This window comes from Struthio camelus, chromosome 1 (genome assembly GCF_040807025.1).
Source record: "Struthio camelus isolate bStrCam1 chromosome 1, bStrCam1.hap1, whole genome shotgun sequence".
In the NCBI taxonomy this organism is placed as follows: Eukaryota; Metazoa; Chordata; class Aves; order Struthioniformes; family Struthionidae; genus Struthio; species Struthio camelus.
The window spans coordinates 66,612,703-66,630,825 of record NC_090942.1 but is presented as its reverse complement, the minus strand read 5'-3'; the positions used below and the strand labels follow the sequence as shown (position 1 = coordinate 66,630,825).

The window sequence follows — 18,123 nt, the reverse complement described above, 5'->3', positions numbered from 1 at the left end:
TCTTATTAAAAAACAAATTATAGTAATACATTTCACTAACAGGCAATTTGTTCTGAACATCTGTATCTCACCTTCGACAGAAGCAATTTTACACAGGAAACATGGCCCTCGTAGACTGCTGATAGGAGTGGTGTGATATTATGTTTGTCTGGAGCCTGTAAATTGGGACACAGTTATTTGAAGGACAATTTCACACAGCATTAAAAGGTTGCACTTAACTTTTTAATTCTGTTTTGTCAACAGCAGAGTGAACGTAAGGATTTCCCCCTCCAAGAATTGCATTCCCTTAGAATTTTTACTTCTCTCATATGAGAGCAAAGTGGAAAAAATGATTTCAAAACTAGTTTGAGTGACAAGCTGTTCCTTCTGTAAGACTTCCAGGTATCCCCAAACTTGTTTTTTGTTTTTTTTTTTTTTTTTAAAAGGCAAAGTCAGTGACAGAAATTGCTGACAAATTTTGCCTGATTAAAAATGGTATATCTGATTCTCCCATTTCTCAGACAATTTAGTTTCAGATACAGAATGTTTTGGCGGAAAAGGTTCTTTGGGCTTTCTGTTCCTTTCTAAACTACAGTCCTGGGAAAGAAGAAGGATAAGAAATAGAGTAACTGAAGTGTTCTTACTTCCCCTCCCCATTTTGCACTGAATTAGGAGGACTACTGAGGAAGTGTTAATCTTTCCAGAACGCAAGGAAAAAATTCCAAGCTATTTTGTCAAGGATTAAAGTTGATCTATACATTAGTTTTCAGGCAGCTATTCTAAAGCATAGTGTTTGGTGTTTATGATTAAAGGAATGAGAAACTTCACTCAGGGCCACGTTGTTCAGGAGCATCAACTATAGCCCAGCCAAATCTTTTCATGACAGAAATCATGAATGGCAAGTTACAGCAGATTGAGTAAGTTTCTGCAAGTAAGACTCTCCTGCAAAAAAGAAAATTACACCCAGTTTAAATAAAGTTGATCGTGCTCTGGCAAAGGACACATCATATCTTCTGATGTCCCTTCCAACAAATTTAAAGTGTTTCATGTCATCTTTATTTAGGTGATTGCAGATTTTTTTTATATAGTCAAATTAAATCTTAATTTTTTAGGACATTAACAACTTTTCATAACATGTCCAAAGCCATAACAATGTTTAACCTGTAGTAGAACACTTCTCGATATTCTTAACTACATCAAATAGTTTAGTATGACCTCAGTCTTTCAGTAACCGTTTAGTCATTTATACCAATCTCTTGCATGAAAGAATTAAAGAGATGCTAACATCTGTTTGCAAATTGAAGTACATACATTAATATCAGCTCCTTTTAATAGCAGAAATTCCAGAATTTCAAGTTGTCCACAGTCTGCTGCATAGTGTAGAGGCTTCCTCCCACCTTCGAGTGTCCGGTTGACATCTTCACCCTTCAACAGAAACAGAATCTAGTAAGCTATTTTTAGCTAGTTATCATATCAGTAAGAGCTTAAAACAATCCAATATCTTAATTATGATGAAGAACATTCTATCCAAGCATTTTAAGTCATTAAACATTGTCATTACCTACGAAAAGTGAAAATTAAGTTGCTGTATTTCCTTTCCCTCTTCCTGTACAACTTTAAGAACTCACAGTGACAATTTAAGTTTCTTCTTCCACATTGCATCTCAAATGTAGCGATTGCCCAAGTGAACTCTCATAAAAGAATTGTTAGAGCTTGTGAAAAAGCCCATGTTCACTTGCTTTCCTTCTCCTAACTTTCATCTGGCTACTCTGAGTTACCTTATCTGTTTTTATATGCATTCAGGTTTTACACGCTGAGAAACACCACATAGAAATAAGTCAGCGTCATAGCTACTAGAAAGTACGAATATTCATAATCCAAAACCCAATTAGGAAATTGTCCATTCTATTTTATAAACAGCATCTGCCAATTCTATAATATGATGGAAAGAAAAGTCTGAAGATATTCAATCAAATCAGGACACAGGAAGTTATATTCTAACACCACTTACACCAGCAGATTGAGACATGACTTAAGGCGTAAACAAAACTTAATTTAGTGAGTACCTAATCAGCTTTGTTTCCTCACCTTGTGTTGTGCAAATGAGTTTATCCTGATTTGTTGTACTTTAAGTCATGACAAGAAAGCACTGGACATCAAATACTGACAAGCTATGTGGTAAGTGACTTACTGTTTTATTTGTGCAAGTTATTTTAGTACTTTAGGACACGGCTATTAGTTTAGCCTCTTACTTCAAGTTATGTGCCTCCTCAGAAAAACAAACCAGGAGAATTTCAAGCTGCAGCACCAACTCCTACTTCTCTACAGAATCCCTGCAGTTTCCTTGCTCACCCCCACCAAAGCCCTTTGAAAATGCACAAAACAGAACACTTGGAACATATCTTCTAGAGAGCAGCTCCCTTCCAAGGGCAGAAGGGCAGATTGTCAGAAGAAGAATTTATTCTGCATTTCATGTTCTATATTGTCAAGGTTTTATATTGCAAGCCAGGCAACAAGAACATCTCAGAATTCTTCTCCCCTGCCCCACCACCGACAGTAGATACACGGCTGAAAGTCAAAGCAATAAAAACAGTATTCTAACTTCAAGTGTTTAACTAGAACTGATTCTGTACGTTCCCTGGTCTCTGAGATCAGGGCTTTATGTCCTCACATTACTGAAGGTTCTGGCTTCAAAGCAGTATAAAAACTTCAACAGAGGAAGGCTAATGGAAAAACCCAACAACTAGCGTCACTGGCTTCTGAAGCATGTTGTACATCAAGTATGTTAGTTTTACATTTATTTATGTTTTTCAGAACAGGTAGCAAGTTGAACTTCTAAACAAAGTCCACCATAGCTTAGCTATGGATACTTACCACTGAAATTTTGCATTATTAACTGTTTTAATACAAGTTAAACCCTCACTCTTATCTGTGACAACTTTACCATTTAATATTGTTTTCCGTTACGTAAGTTTCGTGATACAACTTCTCTTCTCCCTTTATTTGCTGAATTTCAGGACAAATCACTGGTGGAACTACGTCAATACAGAATATGTTCCAAAATAATTACCCAGATCACGATACACTAAGAGCATAAACATTATCACGTGACTCTGGAAAGTATGTCAGGGAAGCAGCATACTTAGCTAATCTAGTTAAGCTCTACGCATATTCTTATCTGAGTCTCACTGCTTCCCACCACTTATAAAACAACCGGCACTTAAATAACACATGGTCTTCGCAGATACATCAGGACTGGGACGTGCAAATATAAGCAGCCAACTGTACAACAGTCATGTAATCACCATCTGAAAACACACTCAAACTGATGTTTGACACGCGTTAAATGGTAAATAAGGGAGAACGACCAACAAGCTAACTCCTAGGATAGCACATAATAAAGATATCAAGTTCATATTAAAAACTACACTGAATCATTATTTCTTCAAAAATACAGAAGTGCTATGAAATTAGGACAGTCCAGCAAAATTCCTGTCTCACGTTTGTAATTGTTTGCCTCACTGGCTTCCACATACACAAAATACCCCCACAGATCTTACTGCGATTTCCTAAACTGGCTATGGAGTAAATTCCTACTAGACTATGAACTTAAGGAAAAAACGCTGCTGAGTTTAAGCTCCCCTAAAAGATGATGAAAACTTGTTTATAGGGGAGCACCTAGCATGAGGTCTGCAAGTAAAGATGCTCCAAAAAGACCGCAGTTGAATACTAGCAACTAAGAAACTGTCAACAGCATGCAAAGTTGAATTTTAACATCAGAATGTTTTAGTTGGAATCAAAGCCAAAATATCCTTACCTGCGAAAATAAAAGAAAAGCAAGTATTCCTAAGTTCTGCAGTAAGCAGAGCTAAATATCCAGCTGTTCTATATGTATGGAAAACCACTGTAAAACAGACTACTGAATACTCTAAAAAAAAAAAAAAAAAAAAAAAAAAAAAAAACAGTAGTCATCCAGCCCTCCCTACTCCCAAGCCAAGACATAAAGAAGCAGTGAAGGAAGACAAATCAATCCATTTCATTTAGAGAGATTAAATCCCATCTAGACAGCAATGTGCCACACATCTAGCATCCTAGATAAGGTTGTCAAAGATATCTAAACAAGATACTGCTTTCCTTCAAGCTTAGGATGTTTAATCCTGTGGATGTTTATTTTTGTCTTAAGCAGATGAGCAATCCAAAAATGGAATTTCTTGCTCTTCCACTTGAAGTACTTTATTCTGCTAAGCCAGGGAGAGATGCTGACTTACGTGAGTAGTTGAGCTCTCATTTTTGACAGACTGGACAGACTGGTCAGCCATGACAGACCACATTTTGTACAAGAAATGCATCTTCTCCATATGGTGGTGTCCAAAAAGTGAATGAATACATGATGTAGAATCCAAGGATTCACAACCTCCGCAAAGGGGTTATATATACTCGAGCTATAGCAGCAAGCTCCAATCCCGATTCGCATCTTCGTAAGAGAGAAGAAAGGTAAGTATGAATATAAGGTAAAGTTTCTCAAGTCCTCTCCAATTAACAAAAAAACAAAAACAAACTTTGGTGAAGATCAGCTAATTATGTCAACTGCATAAGATGAAGAGGTCTGCCACTAAGGTCTCCTGCTAACACATCAAGGCATGAAACAGCACAGAAAGCAAAAATCCAGGGCAATGAAAGAATGGAGCGCTCTATCTACAGTTTCAGAAATTACTACATTTCGAATAATATCTGCTAATGTCGTTACATTGAATGTTATAATCCTATGTATTAATGGTCTTATAGTCAAATCACAATTCTCAATACTGACTTTAGTGACAGCAAAGTGACCAGTAACTTGGTAGACCGAAGTAGAGACTACTAAATGGCTAATAAAGATATTCTTTAAAACATTCCCTCCTCGTCATACTCTGTAAGAGCCCATATAGACTGCCAAAGTAGAACATGATTTTCCTTTATGTCCTCAAGAATAAAGTCTTATTAATATTAGACAAAAAGCACAGTGACAGAGCAGTTCTCCCAGGAAGTTTTACGGGACTTCTGCCCTCTTTGAGTCTAGCAGAACAGCAACAAGATTAGCAGTTATGAGAATACTTTGGAGGATTAAGCCGGAGACAAAGAATCACATCAACTTCTGAATAAAATATACCTTCAGCCAAAGGCCACACTCCTCCTGAAAGAAGATCATTTTCTGAAGGGAAGGTGAACCTATAAGTTCACTAGCAATTGTGCGCTGTTTGTGCAAAGCTGGGGAAAAGAATGCCCTTCCAAAAGGAAAGACAAGATCATCTCTTAATGACTTTTTAGAATACATTGAGTTTACTTAGTTAAACATTTAAGGTTAAGTCTGGCATAAACCGCATCAGTAATTGTTTTTCTATGCAGATCAAGGACCTAGGGCACCAACCATTTAGTAACATTAACAACCAGTTCAACACACAAAACAAAGCCAGCACTTAGCACATATCTACTTAAATGCTCTCTATTAAAATCTGATTATAGGTGAAGAAAAGCCTCTCTGAATCTCCAATTATAAAACAAGGCAGCATGAAAGGTGTTTGCAATGCGCTGATTTTATGTCCCAGCTAGAAAATTCAGATACATGGATAATAGTAGAATATTCACTTACAAGGACTTGAAGTAACAGCTTCAACTAAAAGTTGGCTATCAACTTTTCACTGAAGGACAGGAACACAAAAACACCAGAAGCTCAGTTCAAAATGCTTTCAGAAGTTTTCCTCCCCTTTTGAAAAACCTAATGGGGGAACTTTACAGACCTCCAAAGGCACTCTCTGCCGCTTTCACTGATGGAACAGCTTAATCCATCCAAAGATCTCTTCCAACTAACTTCTTGAGAATACTCCCAAAATTTACACTAGAACTTATGTCTCCCCCTGCCCTTTATCACACAGGGGATTTGAAGGGAAACACGCTTACAGTGAAACCTCAGCTTTGTCCAAGTTTAAATGGCAAACTGTTAGGCTGTCAGAAGTGAGAAAACAGAATAGAATCCCAGGAAAAAGTAAGGTCAGAAGAGGCCTCAAGTCCAACTTCCACTCAAAGCGGGATTAACTTCAAAGTTAGATCAGACTGCTCACGGCTTTGTTCAGTTCAGTTCTGAAAATCTCAAACAGCAGAGATTACACACCCTCTGCAGTCAACCTTCTTCAGTGCTTAACCACTGCCATGGTAAAGAATCTTTTTGCCTTGAGTCCAACCAGAATTTGCTTTGCTGCAACTTGTGAGATGAGATGACATTGCATCTCATCTTTTTGCTGAACATCTCTGAGAAAAGTCTAGCTCCATCTTCTCTACAATTCTGCATCAAATAGCAGAAGCCTGCTCCCCCTTTTTGACCATCTTCTCCAAGTTGAAGAAATTCAGGTCCCTGGACCTCTCCTGGTATATCATACAATCTTTCCTCCCTAAAAATTTTAGTTGCCCTTCTCAGAGCTAACTCCAGTTTATGCCTCTTATACTGAGGAGCGCCAAACTGGACACGTTACTTCAGATGTGGGCTCAAGTGCCGAGAAAAAGGGAATAATCACGTCCCTCAACTTGCTTACAACCCAATGTGTAGCTGACGTTCAAGAATGCATAAGTAACTCATTTGCAACTTGCTGTCCACCAGGACCCAGGTTCTCTCTGCAAAACTGCTATCTAGCCAAACAGTCCCCAGCTTGTAGCGATGCATGGGGTTATTCCATCTCCTGTGCAGGGCTATGCATTTGACTTTGTCAAAATTTGAGGTTCCTGTCAACACATTCCTCCAACTTGTTGAGTAGCAATCCTACCTTCTACATTATTCTACTTCCCCCAATTTGGTATCATCTGCAAACCCAATGAGGGCATATTTCATCCCACTCTGAGGAATATTTAAGTAGTACCATCCCAGGACCAAACTCAAAAAGCACTACTTGTAGACAGTCACCAGCTGGATTTTGAACTACGTACACTTTGAGCCTAATGGTCTGGCCAGTTTTTCACCCACCTAGTCGTCCACACTTTCCCAGTTTGCCTACAAAGGTGCACGGGAGACCACATAAAAAAATAAATATAACATCAACTGTCCTCTCTTTACCTGCTGAGACAGAATGACAGAACCATTCAGATTAGAAAGAACCTCAGGAGGTCACTAGTCCAGTCCCGTGCTCAAAGCAGGGTCAACACACAATTTAGACATGGTTGCTCAGGGCTTTGTCTAGCTGGGACTTGAAAACCCTTTAAAAGGTTGGCTGGAACCTCTGTTCCAGTGCTTAATTACCCACAGTGAAATTGTTTTTATTATATCCAAATGAAATCTCTCTTTTCTCTCATTTATAAGCATAAAGTAATCATAGAAGGCACTCAGGTTAGTCTGGCACGATTTGCCCTTGCTAAACTGTGCTGGCTGTTATGATCTTTTCTGTTCTTTATGGGTCTGAAAAAGCCTTCCAGAAAGATTTGCTCCATAATATTCCCAAGCACAGAAGTGAGCCTGACCAGCTTATTACTACTCAACAGTTCCTCCTTCCTGCCCTTTTGGAAGATGGGCAAGAACATGACATGCCTTTTTCCGGTCACTGGGGGCTGTTATTAATTGCCATAACATCTTTCTACAATGACCTTTCAGTTAAGAAGAAGCCTTGCAATTATGCCAGTCAGATCTGTCAGTACTCCCGGATGCATGCATCCAGTCCCATGGACTTGTATACATCCAGTTGAAATGACCTCTCACCCACTCCCCACAATAGAAGAAAGCACTTTGAATCTAAAGAATCCTGACAAAGAATGAGGCAAATGCAACACTGAGTACCTCAGCCTTTCTCCCATCTTTCACAGCTAGGTCATCTGATCCTTTCAGCAGGAAGTCAACGTTTTCCTTTGCCTTCCTTTTTCCTGCCAATATACCTACACAGAAGCCCTTGTTGCATCTCATATTCAACTCCAGTCAAGCTTTGGCTTTTCTAGTTTCGTCCTGCCTGCCTGGGGAAAGCTTCTACATTCTTCCTGGGTACCATCCCCTACTTCTACTTTTCACACTCCTCCTCTGTGTTTGAGCTCAGAGAGGAGTTCCCTGCTCAGCCAAGCTGACCTCCCGTCATGCCTGCTGGATATCCTAAAGTAATCTGGAAGGATCTGCACCTTGACAGCTGCTTTGAATGAGTTCTGCCAAAATTAACACCTTGCTCTTTTGCTGCCAAAGTTGTAAGAATGAATTAGATTTTACTGACTTTGTCCCTAAAATGCATTATAACATCAGGTCCTTAAAACTGTAGAATGAAAAAAATTAGTAATAAGTTCTGAGTTTTAAAGTTTATTACCTTCCAGGCAGATTATGTCACACCAAACCAGTAATTTTTTATGATGACAATGTCATCTAGAACAGCCCCTATTTTTTCTCTTGGCTATATTAAGACAGACAGTATTCTTTATCTCACTTGGTCTAGCTCTATCTGCTAACTCGCTCTTTTCTCAACTACTTCCAGTTTCAAAAGCATCAACACTTAAAGCTACACAGGCAAAGCTAAACTCACCTGGAGCCACTCTAGCATCTCTGTAGTACACTTCTAAGTGCTTCAATCACGGGCTACTTTGCAGAGGCACCCTAACTGAAACCAATTCTGAGCTAGCACAAGGCTATTCACTTGGGCACTGTGGTTTGCTAGAACATTACTGCCATGCAACTAATGCCATAGTTCCACAGTCTGTTTAGCACCGATTTCCTCTTGACAACACTCCTGTGTAACAGTTGCACTATCACTATGACTAGTCACAATTTTACCCTTCCCATCCCTGCATCAGAATTAGTGGTTGAATTATAAATCCAGCGAGGTACTAATTAGTCTGAGAATTAACCTGACCATTTTCTTCTTTACAGCTGAATCTGTTCCTTCATCTGATCCACTTCACATCACTCAAACACACCAGAAATGAGTAGCTGGCATGGGATTTACACTGTAGTTCCACCACAGGAACAGAAACTGAAAATTAAATCCTCATTAAATCCTATTGCATAGATTAATTGTTTTAGCAGAATGGTAGCTGTAATTCTGGTGGCATTAAAATACTCTTCCAGCATTAGAAATGCTTTTTCCAAGCCCTAAAATGCCATTAGCTCATTGTCAGACTGCTTAATTTCTCATTTAGAGACACTGAAATATACCTACACTTTCATAAGCTTTAACATTAAAACTCAGTGAAATCAGTTGTTGGATAGGTATGGCAGACAAGACAGGCAGCTGAAGGACTATGACTGGGTCTGCTTTAAGTGGCAGTTTTATATACTCAACTGACATTCACAAATGCTCAATCAAGAGGTCAGAACAATAAAGGTTGGGTTGGCACTATATGGTGGAAGAATCAACTGGCTGTAGCAATATGCCCTCTTCTGCTCAACTTAGGGCTACACAGACTTCAAAACAACTCAGATTTGCAGTATATCCACTTTGATATGGAGTTCACCCTGAAAATCCTCCTGGGAATCAGTGTACAAGAGTCAGCATCAGTTAAGCTAAGCTTGAGAAAGCATACTGGTGGGAGCCCACACGCTGTGCTCAGGGGTCAGTTCAGGGACAACATGCGTATCTGGCTGTGCATGTCCCTCTCTGTCTTTACATCTGACCACTAACCAAGACTTAACTCCATATCCCCATCTGCACTTATCCTATCCTCCAGAAATAACTCAATCTCCCCATTTCATGCACTCTTTTCTTCTGACTTTAACGTTCAGAAACGGATTTTATACGGTCAGATGTCTTTATAGTGCAGGAAAACATCCACCAGGAACTACATTACTGAGTAATTCCAGTCTCCATTATCCTGGAAAAGAAGAACTCACTGCACAGTCTGTTGCATTAGTCCAACCTCTTTGCATACCAAAGACAGCTGTTCTTACAGACTACTAGATAACTCTGACATTTTAAATAAAGTAATGTAACTTTACTGATACAATTTGAATCAGAAAGGAGAAGTTGAGCTATTTGGACTACCTCATTGGATACTGAGAATACTACTATGAAGAATTTCATATTTTACTCTTTCCCATAAGCCTTTGTTCACACTGGCTAAATTGGCTTTTAAAAGTTCAGTAAAAAGATTAAATGAGATACAGTTCATCAGAAATACTTCCAACTAATCTCATTATACAAACGTATAGCAAGACAGCTAAAGGAAGCAGGAATATTTGGATAAACATTGGTTTTCTGATTTTAGGAACTGATATGCAGAAACTGAGAAAGACGTTTAAAGAAACCAACAATTCAACTTGTGGAAATCAGCAGCAGCTGAGGTTTAGTATGCTTATGCTCCCCAGTGTAGGAATAATCAGACAAATACTTGTGAATGAATGAGAAAGGTAAGGTTTACTATTACACATTTCAGTTTTGTTGTCACACATTGGTGTACAACTTTCATAGCTGAAAGATCACATCTGCAATCTCTTTATGCAAGATGTTAGCGATATTTTCCACTTTTACACGCACAATGTAAAAATGAGATCGTCCTCGTAATTTATGCCAGGAGAAACATTTGAGAGCAAACAGGTGAATTTGTTTAGCATCATCTACTTCAGATGTATTCTTCTTCGATATATTAAAATACACACACATGTATATTCCTACTATAGGCTAGCTAAATAACCATTGATACCCCCAATAGCCGTTATGACAACAGAGGTGACCTCTTCTGTGCAACGGATATGTAAAATTTTTTTCTTATAGTGCAAAATATTCTGAATCCAGAGATCCTCTGATGGAAGATAGCATGATCAGGCATCCTGCTTTAATTTCAACTTTGTAAAATTAAATTGGTAGAACTAAACTGTAAACCATCCTGTCAGTTACAGCCCTGCCCTCCAGAGTGTTGACTACTCCCCCAGTTTGGTATCACCTGCAAGCTTTGCTTAAGAGTGAACTCTAACCCATCGTTCAGACTGGGAAAGACATCCCATTGTTCAAGTCTATGAATAAAGATGTTAAGCATTACTGCCAGTATCAACTCATGATAAACACCACTGGTATCTAGCCCTCAGCTGGATGTGGTGTTGCTGATTGCAACACCAACAGATGAGCCAATTTTCCACCAATCTTACAGTTTACTTCTTCAGTCCATATTTCACCAACTTAGCTATAAGGATTCGATGAGACACCATGTCAAAGGCCTTGCTAAAGTCAAGGTGTACAACACTCATTGCTCTCCTCTCATTTGTTAAGCCAGCCATCTCATCATAGAATACCATCAGGATAGTTAGGTTTGATTTGCCCTTGGAAAATCCATGTTGGCTGTTTATAGCCACCTTCTTGTCCTTCATGCACTTGGTCATGGCTTCCAGGAGAATTGGCTCCATAACTTTCCTGGAGATGGACGTTAGGCCGATCAACTTACAGTTCTCCAGCTCTTCCTTCTCACTGTTCTTGAAGGAGGGTGTGATGTTTGCCTACTTCCAGTGGCTAGGAACATTCTCCCAGTCACTATGACCTTTCAAAGATGATAAGAGGACAGCCTCACAAAGACATCAGCCAGGTCCTTTAGCACCCTTAGATTCATCCCATCTGATCCCAAGGACTTATATGTGTCCAGCTTGCTTAAGGCGCTCCCTAACTTGATCTTCCTCTGTTACGGGTAGCGCTTCATTGCTACAGACTGTCCTGGTAGGCCTAAAGAAGATGGGATGCCTGAGGGGAAGCCTTACCAACAAGAACAGAGGCAAAAAGGCTTTTTTATGTGTACTTTATCACTCTATTGTGATATTTGTGTCGTCTGCCCCACTTCACGGCAGGCCTATATCTTCCTCAGCCTTTCTTCTGTTATCAGTGTGCTTATAGAAGCCCTTCTTACTGCCCGTCAGAGTCCTTGCTCATTTCAACTCCAGCTGAACTTTGGCTCAGCTCCACCCCTGCATGTTTGTGCAATGTTTCTACATTCCTTCCAGTTGCCCATTTCCGCTTCTACCTTCAGTGTAGCTCTGTGCATTGGTTACAAATTCCTCAAAGTACGTGACTAGGGAGATCTGTAATAGCCTTGGAAAATACTCTCTCAAAATTTTCCACACCATCATGAGTGTGACCCAGTATACAAGGAAAGGCCCCTGAAACACCTTAACCTTCTTTACTTTAGACAGGCTGCAGTATTGTATCATCTATATTCAAACAATACCAAAAAAATTCTTCTTCTATGATGAAAAATCAGATTAACAGCTCACCTCTCCTGGATCCCTCTGCCACCAATGAGTTGCTTAAACACAGAACTCTAGCCTCAGATACCCTGGTTTACAATTAAACACTTGAGCAGAATTTGAATGCTACAAATTCAAAGACCAGAAACCTTCATTTTAACTTTTACTAGCACAAAAAACAACCCCCCAAAACAAAAAATACCATTAGTTTTACAACTGAAAATTCATGTGCTACTATCTCTGTTTTCCCACCACTGAAACATTCCTTGGTCTTATAATGTACAGAAAGCCCAAAATCCTCATATGACTTGACAGACGGTTCTTTTTGTTTTCCTCCTCAGTCTCCTTCTACAGTGGTTCCACACATCCCATAGTATAACCCTACTGCTTGCCTAATGACTTCCAATGAACTGATTCACATGCTGCTAAACACTGAAAAACTTAAAAGGTTTCCACAAATTCAACTTTGAGTTAACACATGTATATCTGTAAAACACGTTGAGGAAATCTGACTGCACTGCAGAACACTAGATCTTAAGTACAGCATTCATTGTATAAAAGTATTTGCTCAGTCTGCATTTCATGCCTTCAATTCAGGATCCCACAACATTCCAGTCTTAAATGGCATTGTAGTCTAATTCTGTTTCCCCCCCCCTATGGAACAGGCCCAGGGCCTAAAAGCAGCTTTGGCTTTAAAGCAGTAGTTGCCATTACTGCCATGACGTAAACCGATTTAGCCAAAATCCACGCTAGAACTTTTACAGGTTCTTGCAAACTACTGATAGAAACACCCATAAAATGAATTCAATAATTCAAGCCTAACGGCTTTGCCCCCAGAACTTATTTCTAGTTTCCAAGTGCTAAATTAACACAACTTTTCCTGCCTCAAAACATCTTAGAGTAGTGGTGACAATGAACTAATCTTTTTCCAAGCTGTTTATATAATTCTCTCTAGAAATTTTCTCGCAGTAACTGAAATGGAATACTGACTTGAAACAGTTGCTGCTAGAGAAGTTAAACATTTGCCTCCTCTACTGAAGTTAATTCTGCTTTAAAGTGCTACTAGCAGACATACCCTCACATTAGCTCTTTTAAAGCAAATCGGAAAATAACTGAGACGCTAGTTTAGACAAGCGAGCTTTTTTCCAGTTGTTAAACTTTTGAGTATTTCATAGCAGACTACACGCACTGCTTACAGTCCTGTTTCTTTTTATTATTAGAAACAAGAATTAAAATAATTCAAACAGCCAGCTTATAATAAAAACCATTGCAATATACTGTTAAATAGCTTTTAAATAATTTTTCCCAGAAGAGAGGGGAAAACCACCTTTGACATATGATGTTTCAGCAGTTGCAGAATTAAAAATTAGGCAAAGTAGGTTAAAAAGATTAATTCCATATTTCCACTCAACTCAACTGTGCAGCAAGAACTACTCAGCAAACACCACAGAAGCCCTAAAGATGACCATCAGTTTCCTATATATTGTCCTCAGCAAGAATTATCAACTCTCCAATTTTCCTGTCTCTTATCTTCCGAGTCAGAAGAAAAATGACCCTTTTGTCCCTGTGCAATCTTCAACCCAAGAATCAGAGTGGAAACTAGAACATGGTGAATAATTAAGCAACTAATAACTCAAAGGCTGGACTAAGCCCAAAGAGCAGAAAGGGAAGGAGAAAGATTAAGCATTGTAACTTGCATATTGTTTTAAGATTTTTGAAGCAAATTTGGGTTAAAAAGCAACAGTAGGTTCCTGTCAAGGCTAAGAAACTACTCACTCTAACTACAAGTAGGCAGTTTCCCATGGCAACTGCCACAATCTTGTGCAGGATCCAAGTTTTCATTTAAGTTCTCTATATTTAAAAAAAAAAAAAAAACCAACACCAAAACAACCACCTCTTACTCTCAGCCCACTTAATAAATAAATACAGGCCTGTCTTATTCAGCCTGCAGCTGACAAACTACTTATGGTAGCTTCTGGTTAAGCAAATACTGGCCATTTCAGTGGTTTTGCAGCTGTGGTCTGAGTGGACCACAGCTGGCTGCTGACAATGGAACAGAAGCAAGTGACCTAGATTTATTGTGTGGGATACTAACTTCCACTTACAAAGTTTCAGGAGATCTAGAAGTTGTTATTTATTTGTTCTTTAAAGACTGAAAGCAGATGGTATTAGCTAAGCCTTTCTACTGTTTGATCTTTGTGTTTATGACAGAAGATATTAAATAACACCTTCTTGCCACTGTTACTTTTTCCTCCTTTAAATTCTGTAACCTGAAGCAATAAGGAATTTTCTCCCAGCTGCCCTCGTTCTTCCCCACACACTTTGTGGGATATTTGGGATAAGCTATCTTTACACCTTTCATTATGTCTTAATGAAACAGAAATAAACAGCAAAAGCCTCTCTGAGCAATCTTATTAAAGATAATCAGAAAAGGAAAACAAGTTCAGAAGAGAACTTCTTGAATATAGAAAGTTAAGAAATGAATATCTGGAAGAGGCTTCAAGCACCAGTAGCAAGTGAAGTCTTTATTCTTGCTCTAGATCCATGTCTAGTCTTTCCTATTAGTTTCACTTGCTATATTGACCTTAGCTTCAGTATTTAAGCTGAAAAAAGGCTACTCAAGGAATTTCAACATAACATTCCCCAAAACAGACTCTCACCTGTTTAACAGAAGAGGTATCTGTTCTGATGGTAGCAAGAGTCTCTCCAGGAGACATTTTACAGCAAGTTCCACAACCAGGGCAGACAGATGTAAATTCCTGTGCATGTTAATACACACATCTACCTTCTCAATGAAGTATGTAATATTTCGATTGTATGTAAGTTTTTGATACAAACCTTAACTTCTAACGATAACATCAATACTCCAGCCACATAAGTTAAAAAAAATTATGAACCCTATACTATCTTGCTATTTATAAAGGCTTTTCAGAATATTTTAAGCATCCCTACACTTCTGCTGGTTTAAGCCAACAAAAAGGTACTTAACAAGCCTACTTTTCTGTTTTAATGGTAAACAAGTATCCACCTTTTCCACTGTAATCAAATGTAATCTGAAGTCCTTTGTCTCAATCCAGAGACTATGAATCCAGAGGCAAACCACTAAACTGAATAACTGAGCATCTGTCCTTTAGCTGCTGTATCAGCATTTTTAGAGACAAACCTGATACATGAGTTGTTCTATAGAACAAAGATGAACATACTGTTTTCCAGCAAGGGATTCTAGAAACTTGTGCCACCGTCCTAGCTTCAGAAAGGCGTTAAATTGTGTGCATTATTGAGAGTACTTGCTTTCCCTCTGCCTCTCCCCTCCCCAAGTCTTAAATCCATGGCTTAAGACTATAATGAGAAGTAGCACAATCCATTCATCATTTTCAGTAATAAGCGATAAAACAGGAATGTAAGGACCAGCTTTCTAGCTTCCCTCTAAACCCTCAGGAATTTATCTAATTTTTTTATTTAAAATTTTAATTTTACTTTATTTAAAATTGATTTCAAATTTTTGCCCAACACTGGCATCTCTGAAGTTGGGCAACAGCTCAGAGTTATGGTACTAATTTCTGGGACTAGTTCTGACAGAATAAGCTGCTGCAGACAGAGGCATTATTAGTTCTAACAAAAGGGCAAAAGCAGATGCTTACAGGATGCCACCTACAGCAAAAAATATATGTGCACCACTAGTTCTCCGTGAAAGTACTAGTTTAATCGTTGAACATTAGTGTGCTAAATAGGCTGGATTGTGAACCAAATGGCTGATAATTAGATGCATTTTCTAAACTGTCTCTGTTTACAAAAATTTTTAGAATTTGGAATTAAGTTAAAATGCATTAATTATAGCACGAGGGCTTGCCTGCCAGACCTGACTGAGTACTCGGAGCATAACAAGAAATAAAACCATCTAACAGTTAAGTCTCAAGAAATCACAATCAGAATTAACAGCTGTTCACCTTAACCTGACACAAAACTAACACATCAAGTACTGTATCCACTGAACATAGTGCAGCGCCCATTTCTGACGGCATCACTGAGCTGGCTTTGAGAGGGTTCTTCTCCAGAAGTGATTGACCAGTATCAGTGTTTTAACAGTTGCATTTTTATCTGATGTGGATCATTTACCCTTCCAAGGGCACATTAGGCAGAAAATATTCCACCTAGGTGCCAAATGATCACTAAACAACAGAAGTCAGGCAACCTTAAAGCAAGAATATCAGTAATTTGGTATTCCGCTATGCACAAACAGATACCATTACCAAACCAGAACAATCTCCTACAAAAAGTTAACACCTGTTCCAGTAGCTTCACACAAGTCCCACGTTTAGCATGTCAAATCTTCTGATCTCAGACATCTGAAAGTATATTTGGACAGATAAAAAGAATGTACTATACTATACACTTGACCTTCTTTGGTGCCACTATTAAGGTAAAATATTAAGTTCAGGGATAAAACCACCAAAGACTTTGGTAATAGGATTCAGACTGTTTCCATCTTTAGATCATTGGTCCAAAACCCATCCAGGTCAGCAAGGAATAAGAAACATGACGATCCAGTCTGCACTTAGTGGTTAACTCTGAATGACAACATTTTCAGATATTTTAAGCGCATAAAAAAAAAAAAGCAGCATCTGTATTAAAATTCTCAGTACATATTGTCCAAAGAACGCACAAGAAGTGACTGTTTTTCTGGAAGGAAAATAGTAGACCCCAGCAAGTGGGTTTGATTTTCCACTGATGCCAGCTTTAGACCTCTAAGTCTAACAAAAAATATTATATAAACAGTGCTTAAAGCTAAGATTGTACTCCATTATAAAGCTATGGGAAGATAAATGGGGAAATGAATAAGTACAGTACCTTACAAAAGTTACTGCTATAGTCTTAAAAAGACAGAAAATTAAAATTTTATAATTGGAGCTAAACATTTTAGAGTGACTTCTTTCTCTTGTATCTTTTTCTGAACAAAGGATATATCATTAATTGCTCTCTCAAACCTTAGCTTCTCGTAAGTATGTTTTCAACTCAGATTAACAGGTATTACTTTTCTCCACGCACTGAGTTTAGTTTTTCATCATATACTGATTCATAAGATGATATAAAATATCAACAGTAGTATTAATGATCATGAGTTTTCAGAATTTCTCAGCTTTGATATGGACTTTTGTTGTCATGCTGAAGCAATCTGTATATACAGAATCATACAAAAAACTATAAAACGTGAGCAGAAAAGCTATTCTTTAAATTCACAAAGTAAATACCTCATGCCTTACCAGGCTAAAAAACAAGCCTACACAGTATATACTTTGACAGCATATGTACTAACATAGAATGGCTTCTTAAACACTTACCTACTTTCAGCATTCAATTTCACAGTAATACTTCCATTAAAATACATCAATATTGATACTGAGCCATCTACAAGAGTTAATTTTTTCAATTTCAACAGGATTCAGCATCCAAAACGCTTTATCAACTACAGATTTTTCTAGCTTGTCCCAAGAACTGAGCTAAAAAACATATTTCACATAATACTCTAATTAAAGAAACATCTCATCTTATGAACCAAGTCTTTTAAAATAACAATTTTGAAATTAAACTTATTTACTTTGGAGACAGTAACTCAAGAGTAAGTGCATGTAATAGATAATCAATGCTTCATTACAGACCACATTCAATTTTTTTGAAACCATGACAAATATCCTATTCCTTTAGCCAAGGAAGAGTTAACAGTATTATTGAAGGTATGGGGAAGTCAGTAATCCAAGAAATCCAAGATGCTCCCAAATATCTCACTTGAATGGAAAAGATACTCCTTAAAAACAAGCAAATAAAAACACCCACATCCACACACAGGGCACGCTCAAGAATTACCAAGCATAAAAACGCAGATCTCACCCCAAAGGAGCTGGAAGAAGCCTTTCTCTTATATAAAGAACTTGAAACTTCTTCCTCCCAATTGTATTACCCAATACTGTATTTTCTGATTTGAATACTGAAAG

The 18,123-nt window shown here is 38.2% G+C and overlaps 1 protein-coding gene across 1 annotated transcript in view; it reads right to left on the bottom strand.

Annotated features, from left to right (window-relative positions):
* Positions 1 to 18,123, bottom strand: part of MTPN (myotrophin) — a 45,391-nt gene that overhangs the window by 17,891 nt on the left and 9,377 nt on the right. The window contains exons 2-3 of the mRNA XM_068945890.1: positions 1,291 to 1,404; positions 72 to 155 (exon numbers count right to left, since the gene is read on the bottom strand). Of these exons, the coding sequence (XP_068801991.1) occupies positions 72 to 155; positions 1,291 to 1,404 (198 nt within the window). The remainder of the gene's footprint in view (positions 1 to 71; positions 156 to 1,290; positions 1,405 to 18,123) is intronic.